Source organism: Prionailurus viverrinus, unplaced genomic scaffold (assembly GCF_022837055.1).
Source record: "Prionailurus viverrinus isolate Anna unplaced genomic scaffold, UM_Priviv_1.0 scaffold_53, whole genome shotgun sequence".
In the NCBI taxonomy this organism is placed as follows: Eukaryota; Metazoa; Chordata; class Mammalia; order Carnivora; family Felidae; genus Prionailurus; species Prionailurus viverrinus.
Window position 1 is genome coordinate 535,975 of NW_025927616.1, and position 18,110 is coordinate 554,084.

Here is an 18,110-nt window from a genome sequence, read left to right on the forward strand (position 1 = left end):
CTCCGCCTCTCCGGGGAAATTTAGTAAGTGAAAAGCAACAGGCAGTCTCCAAAAGATGTTGAGGGACAGAGAGAGTTCCTTCAGAATGCAGCCACTCCCTACGGAAACAGCCTCGAGAACAAGCCAGTGCTGACTTTGCCGCCAAGAAGAAACCAGCACCTGATGATGTTGGAAATAAACCTCCAGGCTGGGTCAGGCCACCTGCCAGCGAGCCCTCAGGCCATGCGGTGTTTGGCTAGAAAGGGTTTCAGAGGTCACCTGCCCCCCAGCAGCAGGGCCCCCACCCAGTGGCAGCACCCCCCTCCCCCAGCGGCAGGGCCCTTTTGGGGAGGGGGAGTTCTTCCTCCTCCTTCCAAGTCCTCGGCTGGACTAAGAAATCAATTTACATGGGGGCACTGGGGTTATTGCTCAGTCCATTAAATATCTGACTTCAGCCCATGATCTCACAGTCTGTGAGTTCGAGCCTGCCCAGCGTCAGGCTCTGTGCTGACAGCTCAGAGCCTGGAGCCTGCTTCGGATTCTGTGACTCCCTCTGTCTCCGCCTCTCCCCCCTCTCACACTCTGTCTCTCTTTCTCTCTAAAAAATTAAACATTAAAAAAAAGGAATTCAATTTACACGGAACGGATCAACAGGGGAAAGGCCCAAAGCTGCTTCACACACGCACAGAACACACGCACAGAGGCCCAGTAATGAAACTGGGACCCAAGAGATGACCAAGTCAGGCAGCTTTTATACGGTGTAGACGAAGAGACGAGAAGTTTGTGAGGAATTGACAGGTTAAAGAAAACAGGGGTTTGTGAGCTTTAACCAGTATGGAATTCTCTGCAGTTTGGGCTGAGGTCGTGGACGAGTAAGAAAGTCAGCAGGTTTGTTTCCACCGCTTTCTCGGCGCTCAAGGCCCCATCTCTGGTGATGAGGGTGTGTCTTTTCACTTGTTACAGCAGGAAGGGTATTTTTCACGTGGGGGGTTTGTTTCCACTGGAAGGAGGAGGGTCTGAAGGCCCTTGGGCCCGGTGTTTCTCTGGAATAATCACTCTGCCACAGGGGCACATTCTGGGGTGGCCTGTCCTTGACCCCACAGCCCCACCTTGCTGGTCCTCAACCATCAAAGCCTTAGCACTTCCTATGGAATCAGCATCTGGGTGTGGCAGGCCTGGAGTCTGCATTTGTAACCACATGCTTCCATGTGGTTCTGATGTGCCGCAAAGTCGGGCCCCCCCCCACCCTGGGAGCACCCCAGTGCGGCTGTACCCGGGGTCACAAGGCAGTCCGTTCCCCGGTGCGGGCCAGTGTGCAGGCTTTTTTATGTTAAATTAAAACCTGAACCCCATTAAGCCCTGCTGGTCCCTGTTCCCTCTGCGGAGGACACGGAATGAAGACGCCCCCTACTCCCCATCACACCTGTAAACAGGAAGTTAACACCGAGGCCTGCGCACAAGTGTGTTAAAAGATACTTTCTTAAAAGAATAAAATAATGACTCCCATGAAAGTATAAGATGAACATATGTCCAAGATTTTATTTAACTCATTAAAGAAGGAGGGAACTAGTAGGTGTTTTTTGTTTTTTGTTTTTCAATAGTTCAAAGGAGCAACTAAAAAAGAAGCCAGTTAGGAATGCAGGATTGAGGGGCGCCTGGTGGCTCAGTCGCTTAAGCGTCCGCCTCTTCATTTCAGCTCAGGTCATGCATGGTCTTACAATTTGTGAGTTCGGCCCCGCGTCGGGCTCTGTGCTGACCTGCTTGAGATTCTCTCTCTCCCTCTCTCTCTCTGCCCTCCCCCGTTCTCAGGCTCACTCAGTCTCTGTCAAAATAAATAAATAAGCTTTAAAAAAATAATGAAATTAAAACAAACAAATAAATAAATAAAAAGTCTTCCGGACAAGGTCACATGGCCCATAGGATGGGGTGGAGAGGGTAACTGAGGGCTAATCCACCCCTTTTCGCACTGACACACAGACACCTGCCTATCAGTGCCGGGGAGATGCAGGACATGCAGGCCTGGGCCACCCAGTCCCCCCCCCCCCCCCCAGGAGCTGCCAATCCACGCTCTGTCCCTGATCGGTCACCCGGCGCTGTCCGTGCTCTGTCCCGGGACCAGGCACCCCGCGCCGTCCCAGCTCTGTCCCAGGACCGGTCACCCTACACTGTTCTCCGAACACTCTGCCAGTATTGACACAAGCCCCCCATTCAGTGTGAGTTTCAACAAACAACCATTACCTGTTTTTTAGTAATCTGTATCACCAACTCTCCACGTGGAGCTCGAACTCATGACCCCAAGATCAAGAGCCCCACGCTCCACCGACTGAGCCTTTTAGTGTAAGTACGTCCCTGCAGTATCTGGGGCACACTTACGCTAAAAAAATACTGGTGTTAACCTGAAATTCGAATTCACCTGCGAAGATGTCTGTATTTGCCAGCCCGGCAGCCCTGCCCGTGATCATCACAGGCCTAGAGGCCTTGGAACCCGGTGCTGCCGGTGGCCAGGTGTGCGACAGTGGTAGTGGGTGGGCCGGGCGCTCGCACCTGTGAGACCAGGGCGTCGCTGCAAGGCTCCCACGAGGTGACCTCTGCAGAGCCGCTGGGACAGTGTCTGGCACAAAGTCGGGGACTAACTGATGGCAGCGAATCTAGTCCCCGCCCCCCCCCCCCACCTCCTTACTGCCCTGGGGGTGCTGAGTGAGTTATAGGTCCGGCAGCAGGTTGCAGACCCCGCCCACGGCGCCGAGGTCACCCCCGCGGGGAGGCACCCCCGCCGCAACCGTGCTCTGCGCCGGGAGGCCACACCCCCACCGGGAGGCCACGCCCCGCGGCGCCGAGGCCACATCCCTCCTGAAGGCCACACCCCCGCCCACGGCGCCGGCGCCCGGGCCACACTCCCGCCCGGAGGCCACACCCCGCGGCGCCGAGGCCACACCCCGCCGGGAGGGGGCGCCTCCCGCTGGGGGAATCACAGCCTGCAGAGCTGCAGACCGCAGTCCAGCCGCAGCGCACCGGGCCCGGCCGCGCCCCTGCAGACACAGGCTCGCCCTCGCTCGCCGCGCCCCTGCAGAACCGGCCCTCGCTCGCCGCGCCCCTGCCCAGACCCCCACCATGGCCGGCATCGCGGCCAAGCTGGCGAAGGACCGAGAGGCGGCCGACGGGCTGGGCTCGCACGAAAAGGCCATCAAGTACCTCAACCAGGACTACGAGGCGCTGCGGGACGAGTGCCTGGAGGCCGGGACGCTCTTCCAGGACCCCTCCTTCCCGGCCATCCCTTCTTCCCTGGGCTTCAAGGAGCTGGGACCCTACTCCAGCAAGACGCAGGGCATCGTGTGGAAGCGGCCCACGGTAGGCGGCGCGGCGGGGCGCGCGGTGGGGGGAACCCGGAGGCATGGGAGGGGTGCGCGGGTCCGGGGAGGAGTCCGGGGGGGGGGGGGGCAGGGGGTCCGGGGTGCGGGGTCCAGGCCTCTGGCCGAGGGCCTGCGCCGGCCGCCGGGAGCGCGCCCCTCCCCGTTACTCGGCGCCCGCTCGTCCGCCCCGCGGCCCGGCCCCTCCCCGCCCCGGCGCTGCCCCGGCCGGTCCGGCGCGCCCTGCCCTCCAGCGCAGGCCGGGGAGCCGCCTTCGGACTCCACGGAAAGTCGCGGTGACGTCAGGGGGTCCCGAGGAAACTAATCGGAGTCCCGTGGGGAGATGGCGGGAGGAGGGGCTGCGGGGAAAGGAGGGAGCTGGGAGGCACGCAGTATGTGACCAGGAAAAGGGGGGCTCCAACTCTGCCTCGGTCTGCTTCGGTCTGCTTCGAGGAGGGCGGGATCCACAGCCTGGGGCCTTTGTGAGTGAGGACTGTCTCATGCGTGGTGGTTACATGTGTCCAATCAGAGTTCCCTGTCTAGTTTTCCAGATGGGAGCTGGCCAGACCTCGGCCAAATATTTACCCTGATGATTGAGGAAGGGCTGGGGTGGTGCGGCAAGGGCCAGATGTTCCTCCTCGTTGCCTGGCCCACAATCGTCCCTGGGGAAGCTCGGGGCCCCTCTAAGCTCCCTTGTCCTGTACCTCCTGCCCGGGCAGGCCTTGGGACAGCTTGCCCTCTGATCCGGTCGCGTCCCCCCGCCCCCCCAACCCCAGCTGGCCTTGGATCCACTGCCACCTGCACCTCCGCAGACTTCGTGGGCTTCCCCCACCAGACCTAAACAAGGATCCAGCCTCAAGATTCCTGACGGAGAGCAAGGTTGCTGCCCCGCGGCCACTCCTCTGTACCTCCCAGGTCACCTCCTGGTCCCCCAAACCCCCGCCCCCCATAGGCCGCAAGTGCTGTAGGAATGCCCCGGACCCTGAGTGCATTCTCTGTCCCCTGAGGGGTGACCCTGCCCCAACCATTTAGCGTCTCCGCCTCCATTTCTTCATCGAAAAGGAAACATGTTGCCTAAATGTTTTTCTCTTTATTTATCTCTCTTTATCTTTTGTTATTCGTCACTGAACCCTGCGGACTTCCCTCAGGTATTTTCACAATTTAGAGAGACAGTTGCATATTATGGTCCTTCCTACTGAACTGGGGGGGCCAGGGGGCCAGCATGGGTATCATTCACCGATATACCCCAGAGCCCAGCAGGGCTAATGCTCTTTGCAACATCCATTCACCCATCCAGCAATATTTACGGAGCACATATTCGATGCCGGGCTCTGTCTCCGGTGTTTGGAATATGTCCGTGAACAGAGAGATGGCGATTCTTCGCGGAATGAGTGAGTGAATGAATGCAGGACTGTAACGAGCTTCCTCTGAAATTATAGTTGTGGAAGTGGTCGAGAAGACGGCGCATCCCCCTGGCATTAGCATAGCACTTCACTCACAGTTTACAAAGTGCGTTTACACACTCCTTCACTTAACTCCTGCGTTCATCCCGTAAGCATTAACTGAGTACCTACTGTGTACCAGGCACAGTGCATATAGTTTCTGCCTCTTTCGACTTTAGGGGCAGGTGGAAATGCCTGTAGGGCTTCCAGACAGGAAAGAGGCCTGGAGCCATTTCAGGACCGCTGCTTAGGGGAGGCTGTTACGGTCCCATTCGGCGGTTGAAGAAATGGGGGCCTGCAAAAGTTAATATGTGCTCTCACGGGTGTCCGGGGTGGAACCAGGAGGCTGTCCAGTCTGTGGGTGTGCGGAGCCCTCGGCTTGCAGCTGCCCTCTGCCTCCGCCCTAACTTCTCCAGCACCGCTGTGGCTGGGGTCAGGCAGGGGAGACAAAATGGCCCCCGGATTTGGACACGAGCAAGGTCATTGGTGACTTTAACAGGGCAAGTGCCGTGGGAAGGGGTGCAGCGCCTGGCTGCTGTGGCCTCCAAGGAGGGAGTGTCCCAGCTACATTCTGAGGGTGTCTGTGGAAGGGGACAGGTTAGTGGTGGGCAGGGCCGGATTTGGGGGTTGAGAGGCTGTGGCAGGTGAGAACGACCTGTGCTGAGTCACCGAGGAGGAAGGGGTGGGAGACAGGCAGAGAGGAAGAGGTGGGGGAACAGGGTCCCCAGGAAGGGAGAGCAGGGAGGGGTCGGCGCAGGAGGGCAGAGGGTGTGCTCCTTCCCAGGCCTGGAGCTCACGGGCTGGGGAGGGGGCTGCAGTTACGCAGGCAGGAAACCACAGCTAGGACAGGCGTGAGTCCCATTGTTCCCTGAGCACAAACCTCCCCGAGAGGTTCAGGACTCGCTTACACCGCCTCAAACCTTCTTCTCCTGCCTCTGGGCTCCGGGGGGATCAGCAACTTGTCTTCCCCTGATAATAATAACAGGTGATGTCTGTGGAGCGCTTACAGAGGCGTCTCAGCATACTTGTCACACCGTCCCCATTTACAGATGAGGAAAGTGAGGCCGAAGGAGGGGAAGGAACTCGCCAGGGTCCTAGAACCCGCTGAAGTGGCAGGGCCTGGGTTCCGACCCCGGTGGTGTAAATCCAGAGCCCACACCCTCGGCCGCCCCCCTGGGACTGTCACAGCCCTGTTGAATCCAGTGCCCCCATGCTGGGCACAAGGGTCGGTTTTCTAAGCACCCCTGGAGCCTTCTTTGACAGGGCTGCCCCTGCAGCCCCCTGGAAAAATCCATCGGGGTTAGGCACCCGGCACACGGAGGAACAGCGGCGGGAGCCCCGTGTGCAGGTTAGTCTGCTGCAGGGGTGCTCGGCTGGCGGGGAGCTCGCCTTGGCAGAAGCTCGTTCTCACTGTCCGTCCCCCGAAACAGACCGACCTGGGCACGAAAGGAATGTGCTTTGTTGCAGATTTCGGCTGCAGGGCAGGGGCCGGACCGGGGCACACCCGGGAAAGGCTCCTGCTTGACCGGAGGGGTGCTCCGGGCGCCGTGGGGTGGAGCCCTTGCAAACCGGGTTGCCGGAGCTGACGAGAACCCTGATTTATGCCCCGGCTTCCTCTGTGGCTCTGGGGTGGGGTGAGCGCTTCAGAGTCCGGAAACACCGAGGGAGGGCGGCAGGAGGGGCCAGAACGGTTCAACAGTGGCTCCCACCAGGCCACTTGCGGGACAATCCCGAGGCCTGAACGCCCTCAGAGACTTGTTGCTAATCAGTTAGAGGAGCTCCGGAGCAGAAAGAGCTGGCTGTGTGCCCGTGAGTTCAAATCCCGGTGCCCTCTGTCACAGAGCGCTCGCTGTAACTTCCCGCACATTGTGCTCCGTGGTTTTATCTCCTTCGCCTGCGTCCTCACCCGCAGAGTGGGGACACGCCCGTCTGTGTTCCCGGAGGGGCTCCGTGAGATAAAGCGCCACACGCAGCCCTGCTCTACGGCAGGTTCACAGGACGTGGATGCTGCAAGGGTCCTGGCCCCGTGAATGAATTCAGAAGGCTAGAAAGTTCCCCTGCATGTACCCGGCAGCACCACCAGACAGGGCACAACTAAACACCAAACCGCAGAGTACAAGTGCGCTGGGGCCCAGAATCCCGGAGATGAGCGAGGGCTGGGCGGTGGGTGAAGGAGGGCTTCCTGGAGGAGGCGGCAGTGAGTCATGAAACGTGGTCTGAGGCGAAACAGGAGAGAGTTGGGCGGGGAGAGGTGCAGGGACAGAGGAGGGGGGCTGGCGTGGCTGGCGGGGCAGCTCCGGAGGCTGAAGGGACTCCACACGTGGCAGAGAGGTGGCATCGTGGCCCCGGGCGTGGCGACACGAGTGCTGGGGTTCCCCGGAGCAGGGGAATGATAAGGACCCAGGGCGGTCTGTCTCGAACCGCAGAACTTCTCCGAGGGGGGAGTGGGAGGGGGGAAGGCGCCTGCTGCGCCCACCGGGAACCGAGGTGTCCTGACCGCAAAAGCGTGTGCTGGTGGCTTGATGGCACCTTGTGGGTCTCGTTCCCAGGAGATCTGCGACGACCCCGAGTTTATTGTTGGAGGGGCCACCCGCACAGACATCTGCCAAGGAGCCCTGGGTAAGTGAGGCATCTGAAGGGGCTGCGGGGTCCTGTCTGCGAGGCCCCACCTTCCCTCCCCTCTCAGGAAGCCCGGTGATTTCCATTTCCGAGGCTTCCTGGAATTTCTCGCCCTCCCCCCGCCCGGGGGTCCACGCCGAGGCTCACAGATGCGCCTGTGCCCCCTGCTCTGGGCTGCTGTTGGGGTGTTGGCCTCCACCCCCTGGGGGCAGCCTTGCTCGCGGCCTGTGACATGGCGGGCTGCGGGCTGAGGGCCAGGGGACGACTCGGGTCTCCGGGGCTCGGGGACCTGGACGGGGACTCAGTGCGAGGGAAGAGGACGCTGTCTGCTGGAGGAAGTTCAGGCCCCAGGGCGTCCTCCGCGGGAGGCGGCCTCGGTGGGTGTGACGTGCACGTACAGCAGGCAGGTGGGCGCGGGTCTGAGGCGGAGGGCTCGCCGCGTCCCGCGTCGGTGGGAAACTCCCGAGTCTGTGGAGGGGTCTGGACAGTTGTCTAAGATGCTCACGGAATCCGCTCGTGGTAAATGGCGGATGTCCGCTCCCGTAGACCTGCGTCCCCTACCGGCTTCAGCCTGCCCCCTACACAGCTCCGTCGGGAGCAAAACTGACCTGAACCGCACCTCCTCTCCTGGCCCGCTTGGCACAGGCCCTGGTGCCCAAAGCAGGAGCAACCATGTGTCCCGAGTGAGTACCGTGTGCCAAACGCTGAGCTGTGACAGCACAGTCCCCATGGCCCTGTGATTATTCCCGGTGTATAGGCGAGGGCGTTGAGGCCCCGGGGAGCTGGGGGTCTGGCCCACAGGCGCAGACGGTCTGACCCCGGGGCCGTCGCGTTAGGCCCCGGGCTAGACTTGTGCAAGAGGGCCTGGAAAGTTCCGGGCCCTGCCGGGGGTCAGGGCAGCTGTGTGAATCGTTAGGCTGGGCGCCCCAGGAGCCCCACGGGAAATGCCTCTTCGAGAACCCGGCCAGCTGGTCCGAGCCTGGCCTGTGCGTGTGTGCAGATGCCTGAGATGCCGGAGCACATTCTTAGTGGGAATCCTCCCCCATCCTCCCCCCTCGTTCCTTTCCACCCCCCCCCCCCCCCCCCCCCCCGCTAGAAGATAGAAGCCTCTCCTCGAGCAATGGGACGTAACAGGCCTGCAAGTTGGCAGAAGCCTTGGCCAACCCTGGGGTTTGGGAGATCAGAACACACACACGGCAGGTGTCACACCCGGCCTGTCACACGCAGCTGGCCCTCGCTCCACACCTGGCCCGCACCCCACACCGGCCCCCCTCCACACCGGCCCCCACCCCACACCGGCCCGCACCCCACACTGGCCCGCGGAGTGTTAGGACACCTTAAGGGCCAAATTGCACCTAACAGTTGCAGGATTTAAGCCTTGTTTAAATAGCACCGGGCTTCTGGAAAGGAGCCGGCGGAGCTCACGTTCCTGGGGTGAAGCCCCTGGAGTGGATCGAACGGAAACAAAACTGCGTGTGATAAGCCCGCTTAGAACGCCCCTGCTGGCGTGTCCTTCCTAAGCTGTCTCACGCCGTGTCGCGGTCTGGCTGTCTTAGCCTTCCTCTCGGAGGCTCCTGGTTCGATGACCATCTGTGACATGTGGTTGACGGAGCTCTCGCCCTGACTCTGGGCACGGGGCGGTCACTGTCGCCAAGTGCCAGCAGGCTCGGAAGCATCTGGAAGGGGCCGCCGCGGCAGCGGCGTCTGGTCACACGAACAGAGGTGGCAGCCAGGGCTCCCCTCTTAGATCGTAGGCGCGTCGTCACTCGGAACCTCCGTCTCTTCTAAAAATGGGGGGAAACGGGGCAAATGGTGTGGCCTCAGAGATGCCCTGAGATGAAGACACACATGCAACCCCCCCCAAAACTTGACTACTAGTAAGTATCGGAAAGCAGTTTTAGATAAATTTTGTTAATGTTTATTTTTGAGACAGAGAGAGAGAGAGAGACAGAGCACAAGCAGGGGAAGAACAGAGAGAGAAGGGGACACAGAATCGGAAGCAGGCTCCAGGCCCCGAGCTGTCAGCACAGAGCCCGACGCGGGGCTCGAACCCACGAACCGCGAGATCATGACCTGAGCCGAAGTCGGACGCCCAACAGACTGAGCCACCCAGGTGCCCCTAGATGATTTAAATGATAGTTTTCAAAAGTCATTCGTATGATAGGTGCCTTTTAAGAAACGTAATAGGCTTTATTTTTCAGTGCAGTTTTAGATTCACAGAAGAATTGGGGAGATAGTAGAGAATTCCATTCCCCCCACCCCCACCTCACGGTCCCTGCGCTTGTTACGTTAATATCCGTCATAGTTAAGCAAAGTCTATACTTGCTTTAGATTCACGTCCTGACTCTGTGCCGGGATCCCATTCGGCGACCACGTGACGTGTCGACTCATGTCAGCTTGGCTCTTCCGGGTGGCAGGTTCAGATTCTCCTTGCTTTGCAGGGATGTTGTAGGACGTTGTAGGGTGCTGTAGGGTGTCGCAGGACGCCCTGTATTGCATTTGCAGGTGCCTTTTTAAAAACTAATGCATGCAGTTTAAAAACAAAAAAGACTGGGACTGGGGCTCCTGGGGGGGCTCAGTCGGTTAAGTGTCCAAGTCTTGATTTTGGCTCAGGTCATGATCTCAGGGTTCATGGGTTCGAGCCCCAAGTCGGGCTCCACGCTGACAGCATGGAACCTGCTTGGGATTCCCTCTGTCTGTCTCCCTCCCTTCCTCTCTCTCTCTCCCTCTCTCTCTGCCTCTCCCCCACACTCGAGCTCTCTCTCTCTCTCTCTCAAAAAAAAAAAAAAAAAAAAAAGGACTAAGAACTAAGTGTCAGCTGCTTTGATGGAGAAAGTAAGTGCCTTCCCTTGTGCTTCTCAGCTGGCGCGTCCTTCGCCCCCCGGGGCCCCTCCGCTCTCGGAGCAGATGTGAGGCGCCCGTGAGTCATTTCCTCCCACCGCCCCCCTGCCAGCTGTAAACGCTCCATCAGGGCCTTGCTCCCCGTGTGCTCCCAGATCCCTTCCTGCTGCCGGGAAGTCTGGAGCACTAGGCCTGCTGTTTGGCGGGACCGGTGTGGGGGTCCCTGTCCTGCCCTGGCTGCCCAGCCGGGCCCACCACACAGCAGGGCTCCTGACCTCCCACCCCCTCACTGCACACGCTTGCAGCGGAGGCCCCAGAGTGCCCAAGAGGACTTTACGGGGTTCCCCTGCCCCCTGCCGGCACAGTGACTGGGCCTTTGTGGGGTGCTCCCTTGGATCCCTTTTCCTGAGGTCCCGCTGCTTGTGACACTGAGAGGATGCTACCCTCTGCTGGCGGACCCCAGTCCCTCCCACACCCGCCACGGGGCTCAGCCCTTGTCCTGCTCCACGGTCCCAGGAGCCTGGCTCGGATCACCCCACCAGTGTCCACGCAGCGGCAGTGCGGGCGAGGGAGCTCCGGGCTGAGGGTGGTCCACACGGAGTCCGGCGCCTGGCCAGCGGGTGCACGCCAACGCTGAAGGACGGGGTCCGTGTCTGCACTCTGTGCCGTGAGCCACTTGGGAGCCCCTCAGGAGGGACTGATGCAGGCGAGGAGCTGGGTTTAATTTTCCAAGTGTAACTGCCAGGAGCCTCGTGTGCGTCGCAGCTATCCAGGGGGTGGTGCAACGGGCCGTGTCGGGATCCAGCCTCCCATCCCTTGCCCTCGGGCAGGACGGTCCCCACAGGCCTGTGCGTCCCCCCCAGAGCCACGCAACAGGTGTGACTAGCGGGGTCAGGAGTGAGCACGTGCGTGTGCGTCAGGCAGAGCGTGGCCTCGGCTCGGCCGCTCGGCTCTCGCTTTGGGCGAATCCCGGGGTCTTCAGGCCTCCGTTGTCCTCATCCGCGAACGCCACGGGGCTGAGGTGACACTAGGCAATGCCGACGGGCGCATGGGCCTTAGAAGCTGCAGGTTGGAAGTTGTCTTCGGGGACGAGCAGCTCAGGTGAGGCTGGGGGCGGCGCGTGTAGCCGTGCGACTCGGTTTCTCCATCTGGCCGGGGGGCCGCATCAGAGGGAAGGACCCGTGCTTCGTGGGCCGCTTTGTCATGTGACCTGGCCGCCCCCCACCGGAGGCTCTGTCCCCGTTCTGTGCTGCGAGGGCCCGCAGGGGCTCCGGAGGTGAGGTGCTCCCCGCTGTGGGCCGTGGGGGCAGCAGGGACGGGGGAGGAGGGGCGTGGGTCCCCGAGCTGGGACCGCAGAGGAAACAGGCACCTGGTGGCTTCCTCCTCCTGGTCTGGGCGGCAGGGCCTCCCTTGCGAGCGTCCCTGATCCAGGCAAGTGCAGAGTGAGGCTGGGAACTTCAGGGCTGTGTCTTCAGCTCCCCCCCCTCCTTTTAGGGCCCTCCTCCAGCAGGGGAAGGGAGGGGTCACTGGCCGCTGGCTGCCAGCTGGTTAACCAGGGCTGACAGGTGGGAGTAAGAGGGGACCCGAGGGGTGTCCCCTCCCCACAGCCGTGGACGTAAATGAGAAGTGATTGAGCGCCGGCTGGGGTGGGGGGAATTCCGGTTTGCGGCTACCCTCTTCTGGGCCGCTCTCGGCATGAAACCGTCACGGAAGGGACGCCCCCGGTGACTCCTCAGCCTGGGCCCCTGGCAGGGTGTGCACGTCCTGTGGAGAAGCTCCGGGGTGACCTGGGGGCGGGGCCTCCCAGCTGCTGGACACTGTTAACCACAGGTGTGTCTGCAGGGTCAAGTGTGGGCGGAAGCAGCCTCGGCATCTTGGTCTGTTTGGTGTTTACGTCGCCGTCACCACGGAAAGCAAAGGAAAAACACCGAGGCAGTGAGCCCCGGGTCAAGCAGGACGGGAGGCAGGGCAGGGCTCCCCGGCCTCAGGGCCGTGGACGGTGGGGGCCGGGTGCTCGTGGGGGCTGTGCCACCGCCCACTAGATGCGCCAGCCCCCCACCCAAAGCTGACAGTCAGAAATGCATCCAGACGGATTCCCTGGGGTGGGGGAGGGGAGTTGGTGACCACGCCCCTGGGGGTGAACCACATAGGCAGGTCCCACAGGCCCTGAGAGAAGCAAGCGTGGGGCGTGCTGAGGCTGGGAGGGCTTCCTGGAGGCAGCGGGCTGGCCTTGGGCTGTCTGCTCTGTCGGAGATGAAGAGCTTCCTCGGTCTTCGTTTTTGGTGTGTGCGTGTGTGTGCGCGCGTGTGTGTGTGCATGCCGCATGTGTGCATCACAGACACGGACACATATGTGCTCACAGTGACACGGGCCCTGCCCTCACGAATCTTCCGTTCTCTGGGGACAGGCCACAGCAGCCGTGCTGGGACGTGAGGACCCACAGCTGGGACAGGGGACAAAAGCCCAGCGTCTCCTGGACTCTGTGCCTCAGTTTCCTGCTTGCGGAGGGAAGGGCTGATGGTAGGGGCAGAGAGGGAGCACCCAGAAGTATCACCGTGCTCCCCTCTGGGAGAAACTCCCGGCAGCCGCAGGTGTTAGTAACCTCTGTCCGTGTCCCGCAGGGGGCCTCAAGTGACCTCGGTCGTGCACCAAGCTGCCCTTCAGGACAAAGGCGAAGGCCCGGGGAGCACAGCCCTGGAAATGTACTGACACGGCTGTGTCTGAATTCACCTTTTCAGAAGGGCCTTGAAGGAGCCATTCATAAGGCGGCCGGGGAGGCCGTGTCCTGGGCGCGGCCTGTGTGGGGAATGGGGGGTGCCTGGAGGCGGGTGAGCCCCCCTGGACACAGTCAAGCCTTTGTCGGGGTCCAGAGGGCGAGGCGGCTGTGCCCAAGGACCCAGAGACACAACCAGTCCCACTTTTCCCAAGCAAGTTAGGAGGGAGGGGGTTCCCTGGGGCCCAGGAGCAGGTGCCTGAGGGTGGGCCCGAGAGACGGTCACCAAATAGTCCTCGGACACGTGAATAAATGAGTACAGGAAGTCTCTCTGCCTTAGGCACAAAATTCGTGGGTAAAAATCCCTCTGAAAACCCATGGCAAGTCACATGCGGAGAACGCGGTCATCCACCCGCAGGGGCAGGGGCGGTTGTGTTCTGTAAGGGGCCCCCCCAACCCCACCCCCATTGTCAGCTGTCACCCCTTCCGGGGCCACAGACCCCGGCCTCAGAGACATCTCCCGTCTGCGGTCCTTCCGCCAGAAGAAGGCGTGTGCTCACATTTCACCTTCACGCAGAGCATTTGGGGTTCATCTCTGAAGCCCCCCCGTGGACCCCAGCTTCCCTATCCACCTGCATGGCCGAGAAAGCCTGGGGTCAGAGAAAGGGAGACATGTCCCCGGGTTCATACACCACGAGCGGGGCGGGCTTCAAATCCAGGTCTTCTTAGCCCGCATCCTGCGCTCGTCCCACCTGGGTCCCCGCCCCCCCCCCCCGGCCGTCGGGGGTTCCTGAAGGCCCAGCGTGGAACAGGGTGTGTGAGGGCCATGCTGGAAGGACACACCCGGGCAGAGTGGGCAGACAGGGCAGCCGAGAGCCAGAACCAGAACCAGATGGGAACCAGGGAGGGCGGAGTCTGCACAGGTGCCTCCAGGGGTGACAGAGGTGAGGGAAGGTTCCGGAGAGGGCAGGTGAGGGAAGGTGAAGGAACGTTCCAGTGAGGGCAGGTGAGGGAAGTTCCAGTGACGGAAGGTGATGGAAGGTGACGGAAGGTTCCAGTGAAGGCAGGCGACGGAAGGTGACGGAAGGTTCCGGTGAGGTCAGATGCTTGAGGGAACAGGTGCGCACACAGCCTGGAGCACACACACCTGTGCGGGGACCCAGAGGTCCCTGCTGGGGAGGGGAGGGTCTCTGTCCACCTAAGTGAAGGACAAGTCAGCCTTGAGGCCCTGCACCCTGCCCCGGTGATTTCTAGAATGCTGGCCTTCCAGCTGCCCCCGGCCCGGCCTCGGACCCCCGGAAGCTCTCCAGGGCGCTACTCAGGTCCGGTCTCCGAGCAGGGCGAGGACTCTCTTATGCTGTGTTCGGGAAGAGGGTGCAGGCTCCTGTGGGCAGCTCCTGCCTGCCTGAGCCCGGGCTGTTGGGGCACCTGGGCGGGCTTCTAGGGCAGGAAGCGGGCCAGAGAGGCCTCTCAGGCCTGTACCAGTCGAGTGTCTCCCAGAACAGAACAGGCCGGGCAGGGGTTCAGCTGGGTGTCGGGGGGCGGGAACCTGGATGTGGGAAGGGCTAGTCTGTCTAGCCCTCCGGGCACGGCCTTGTCTGCTCCATTAATGATGGATGTGGCCGGCAGCCAGCGTGTTCAAGGACCCGTAGTGACCCGGCTCTGACACTTGTCCCTGCCCACGGCCGGGGCGCTGCACAGACCGGGGCAGGCATCGGACTCCCAGGATGAGAGGGTGAGTCACAGCTTTAGACCAAGTGGACGGAATGTGCCAGCATTTGCACAAGCCTCGCCTCAGTGGGGCCCAACCCCTCCCCGTAGTGCACGCGGTAAACCCCGTAGAGAAAAACAGTGAAGAAAAGACGATCCAGAAAGAAGTTGGTGTCACCATCCAGAGAGAAGACGCAGGTGGTGTCAGAAGGACCTTAGCTGACGGAGGAGGCCCCTGCCTTTCGGGCCGATGCCAGACTGCCACGGGGGAGCCTCGCCGGACCCCCAGGAGGAGCTGGTTCTGAGGGGCCCGGTCCAGGGACCCTGCCCGGGTGGGCCGGCAGCCGACGCGCCCTCCCCAAGCAAGCCAGAAGGTTCCAGGGTCGGAGACATGGGAAGTGCATTGCACCCCTCTCCCCTGACCCCATAGAATTACCGGAAAGCTCTAAGCAGCCTCCACTCTTGACCTGGTTAGCTTTGCCCGTCCTGTGGAAATGCACTTGACCGCAGGAACCCTTTCTCAAGGAATACCTGGTAACTTCTCAACAGAATACACGTTGGGGGCCCAGGAGGAGGCGAACTGATTAGCTGTTCTTGCCGACGGTTGACCAGTTCTCACGGGAGGCCTCGACCGGAAATAATTTTCATTTAGAAGAACGATAGTAAGCTATTTTTCTCCTTACTCTAAGGGATGACATGACCAGCTAATCCGTTGAGGGCGTCAAAACGTCCCTAGCGTTTATGTCAAAGGACACATACAACAGTCATCCAGAAATACCTTCAGTTTGTGAAGACAGGACTTACAGAGGGACCCACGGCGCTCCCCCACCTTCTCTCCCACCTGCCTTTTTCCCTTTCCTGGCGTGTCCTACGCATGTTCTGTGCCCTGCTCTGGTTTACGCGACCTCTCGGAGGCTGGTCTGTGTCCCCAGAGAACATCGTCATTCCGCTCTGTGGACGGATGACCAGGGCTCTAGGAAATGACTTATCACCGTCCTTGGTTCACGTGAGCATGTCCGTGGACGACTCCTGCGCCTGGGATTTCGGGGCACGCACTCCGCGTGGTGTGACTGCTCATGGACAGGTGTGAGTGGGTCTCCCCCGGCCCCTCCGGGACCACACGACCTTACTGTGCGATCTGAGAGGTGGAAGTGGTTCAGGGGAACTTCCCTTTATATTTCTTTTATGACGAGTGATGGGAGCACCCTTCAACATTCGGGGTTTTTAAATTTTTTTAAATGATCTCTGTGCCCAGTGTGGGGCTCAAACTCACGACCCCAAAATCAACAGCCACTGCTCCACCAACTGAGCCGGCCAGGCGCCCTGAATATGGCTGAGACACTGGTTTTTCCTTTCTCCGTCAACTGCTTATATCTTTGTCCATTTTTCTATGGAGCTCTCATTTCGTCATTTACTAGAAATCTTTCTATATAACGTCTCGTCTGGGATCTGAATAATAGATATTTTTCCTTGTTACTTTCTTAGTTTGACTTGATCATGATATTTTTACCATGTAGACTTTTTTCTTTTTACTTTAGCGTCGTTAAATGTGTCATATAAAAAGTTTATGGCTTCAGGGGCGCCTGCTGGCTCTGTTGGAGCGCATGGCTCTTGTTCATGAGTCCAAGCCCCACGTTGGAGGTGGAGATTACTTAAAAAAATCAAAAACTCTTTAAAGAAAACTTATGGCTTCCAGGTTACAAGTCGATAACATGTCTTCACTGGAATTCTCCTGTTGTCTTTTCCAGAATGTCGATGGATTTATAAAAATATTGTATTTGTAGGGGTGCCTGGGTGGTCCAGTTGGTTGAGCGTCTTACTTCAGCTCAGGTCATGATCTCGAGGTTCGTGAGTTCGAGCCCCATGTCGGGCTCTGTACTGGCAGTCAGAGCCCAGAGCCTGCTTCAGATTCTGTGTCTCCCTCTCTCTCTGCCCCTCCCCGCTTACGCTCTGTCTCACTCAAAAATGAACAAACGTTAAAATTTTTTTTAAAATATATGGTATAAATACATAGGCAATAAATATATAAATAAAACAAATGGCTCGTTGGGGTGCCTGGGTGGCTCAGTCGGTTGAGCATCGACTTCACCTCAGGTCATGATTCACAGTTCGTGAGTTCGAGCCCCGCGTCGGGCTCTGTGATGACAGCGCGGAGCCTGGAGCCTGCTTCGGATTCTGTGACTCCTTCTCTCTCTGCCCCTCCGCCTCTCACGCTCTGTCTCTCTCTGTCTCTCTCTCAAAAATAAATAAACCTTAAAACAAATGGCTCGATTTACCATATTGACATATCAACTACGTCAATAACGTATTAAAATACATACTTACAATGTGAACATTATTCCATTTGGAATGTATTCCTGTGACAAGATGAGCTAGAACTTGATTTTTATGTTTTGGATGGCCACTCCGCTGTCCCGGTCCCACGTGGGTCCCCTAGTGGGTCCCCTGATGAGAGGCGTTTCGGGTCTTCAGCTGTGAAATGCTCTGACCTGTTTCCTCCTGTTTGCTGTGCTCCTGGTGCTGTTGCCTGGAAGGTGCCATGACAGGCCACCGTCCCGTGGCCTTCGTGACTTACGCTGCAGCGGGCAGGCGACGCATTTCAGGATCTCACGGGCGCATGGTGTCAGGTGTTAAGATACGATATAGGATTTCAGGGAGCTGCTGGCTTGTTACCCCATAGTTTTAAGTTTAGGCTGCGGTTGGGTATTTCTATTGTGGTCTCTCCTGCATTAAAGGAATCAGACCCTCTTAACCAAAAGAAATCTCTGGCAAGGCTCGGGTTTTAAACAAAACCTGGGATTTGATTTAGAGGATTTGCTTTCGAGACCGGCTGGCTGTCTGGTATACAGGCCCCCGAGCTTCGGTTTCTTCATCCCCAAAAGGTGACGCTAACATGGGTAATCGCCCCGTAAGACTTACACATAAACGGTGCAGCGAGTTCTCCGTAAACTGCACTGATCCAGAATGCTGACTGCGCTCGCTGCTCACTGCTGTTAAGAGCCTGAGCTGGAAGGGGAGCCTCTCTGCCCCTTGCGGGATCTTCTGGGACCTTCCAGACGTGTGACCTGAAGCAAGGAAGTCGGCCTCTTAAAGCCGCAGGTCTGCCGTCCAGAAAACACTCTGGGTTGACACGCCCTTCCGGAGGAGACCAGCTAGATCGGAATAGCCCGGCATAAGAGCGCTGTCTCCAGAGGGCAGGGGGCACTGGGGCCTTGCTCCCCCCGCACGGTGGCCAGGGGAGACCTGGAGGAAGAAAACCAGAAGCCACGGAACACGGCCACTGATTCCCGGGATGTGGCAAGAGCCTCCGGATCTGGTGGCGAGCGGTAATCTGAGCTGGGTATGTGGTCAGCACTGACCTAGATGTCAGGCTACAGACACCAAAAGGCAGCACGGTCACCTGGAGCCAGTCTCCTCCCTGCACCCAGTCACGGCCCAGAACAGAGCGCTGTCAGCCGG

General features: G+C 59.6%; 1 protein-coding gene across 2 annotated transcripts in view; it reads left to right on the plus strand.

Moving 5' to 3' along the window:
* The first annotated feature begins 2,913 nt into the window (after positions 1-2,913).
* CAPN2 (calpain 2) overlaps positions 2,914-18,110 on the plus strand; it is a 36,744-nt gene continuing 21,547 nt past the window's right edge. Inside the window, exons 1-2 of one of the 2 annotated variants that reach the window (XM_047848100.1) lie at positions 2,914-3,327; positions 7,318-7,387. In XM_047848100.1, the coding sequence (XP_047704056.1) occupies positions 3,091-3,327; positions 7,318-7,387 (307 nt within the window). In that variant the 5' untranslated portion in view covers positions 2,914-3,090. The remainder of the gene's footprint in view (positions 3,328-7,317; positions 7,388-18,110) is intronic. The other variant, XM_047848099.1, reaches the window with a different exon arrangement.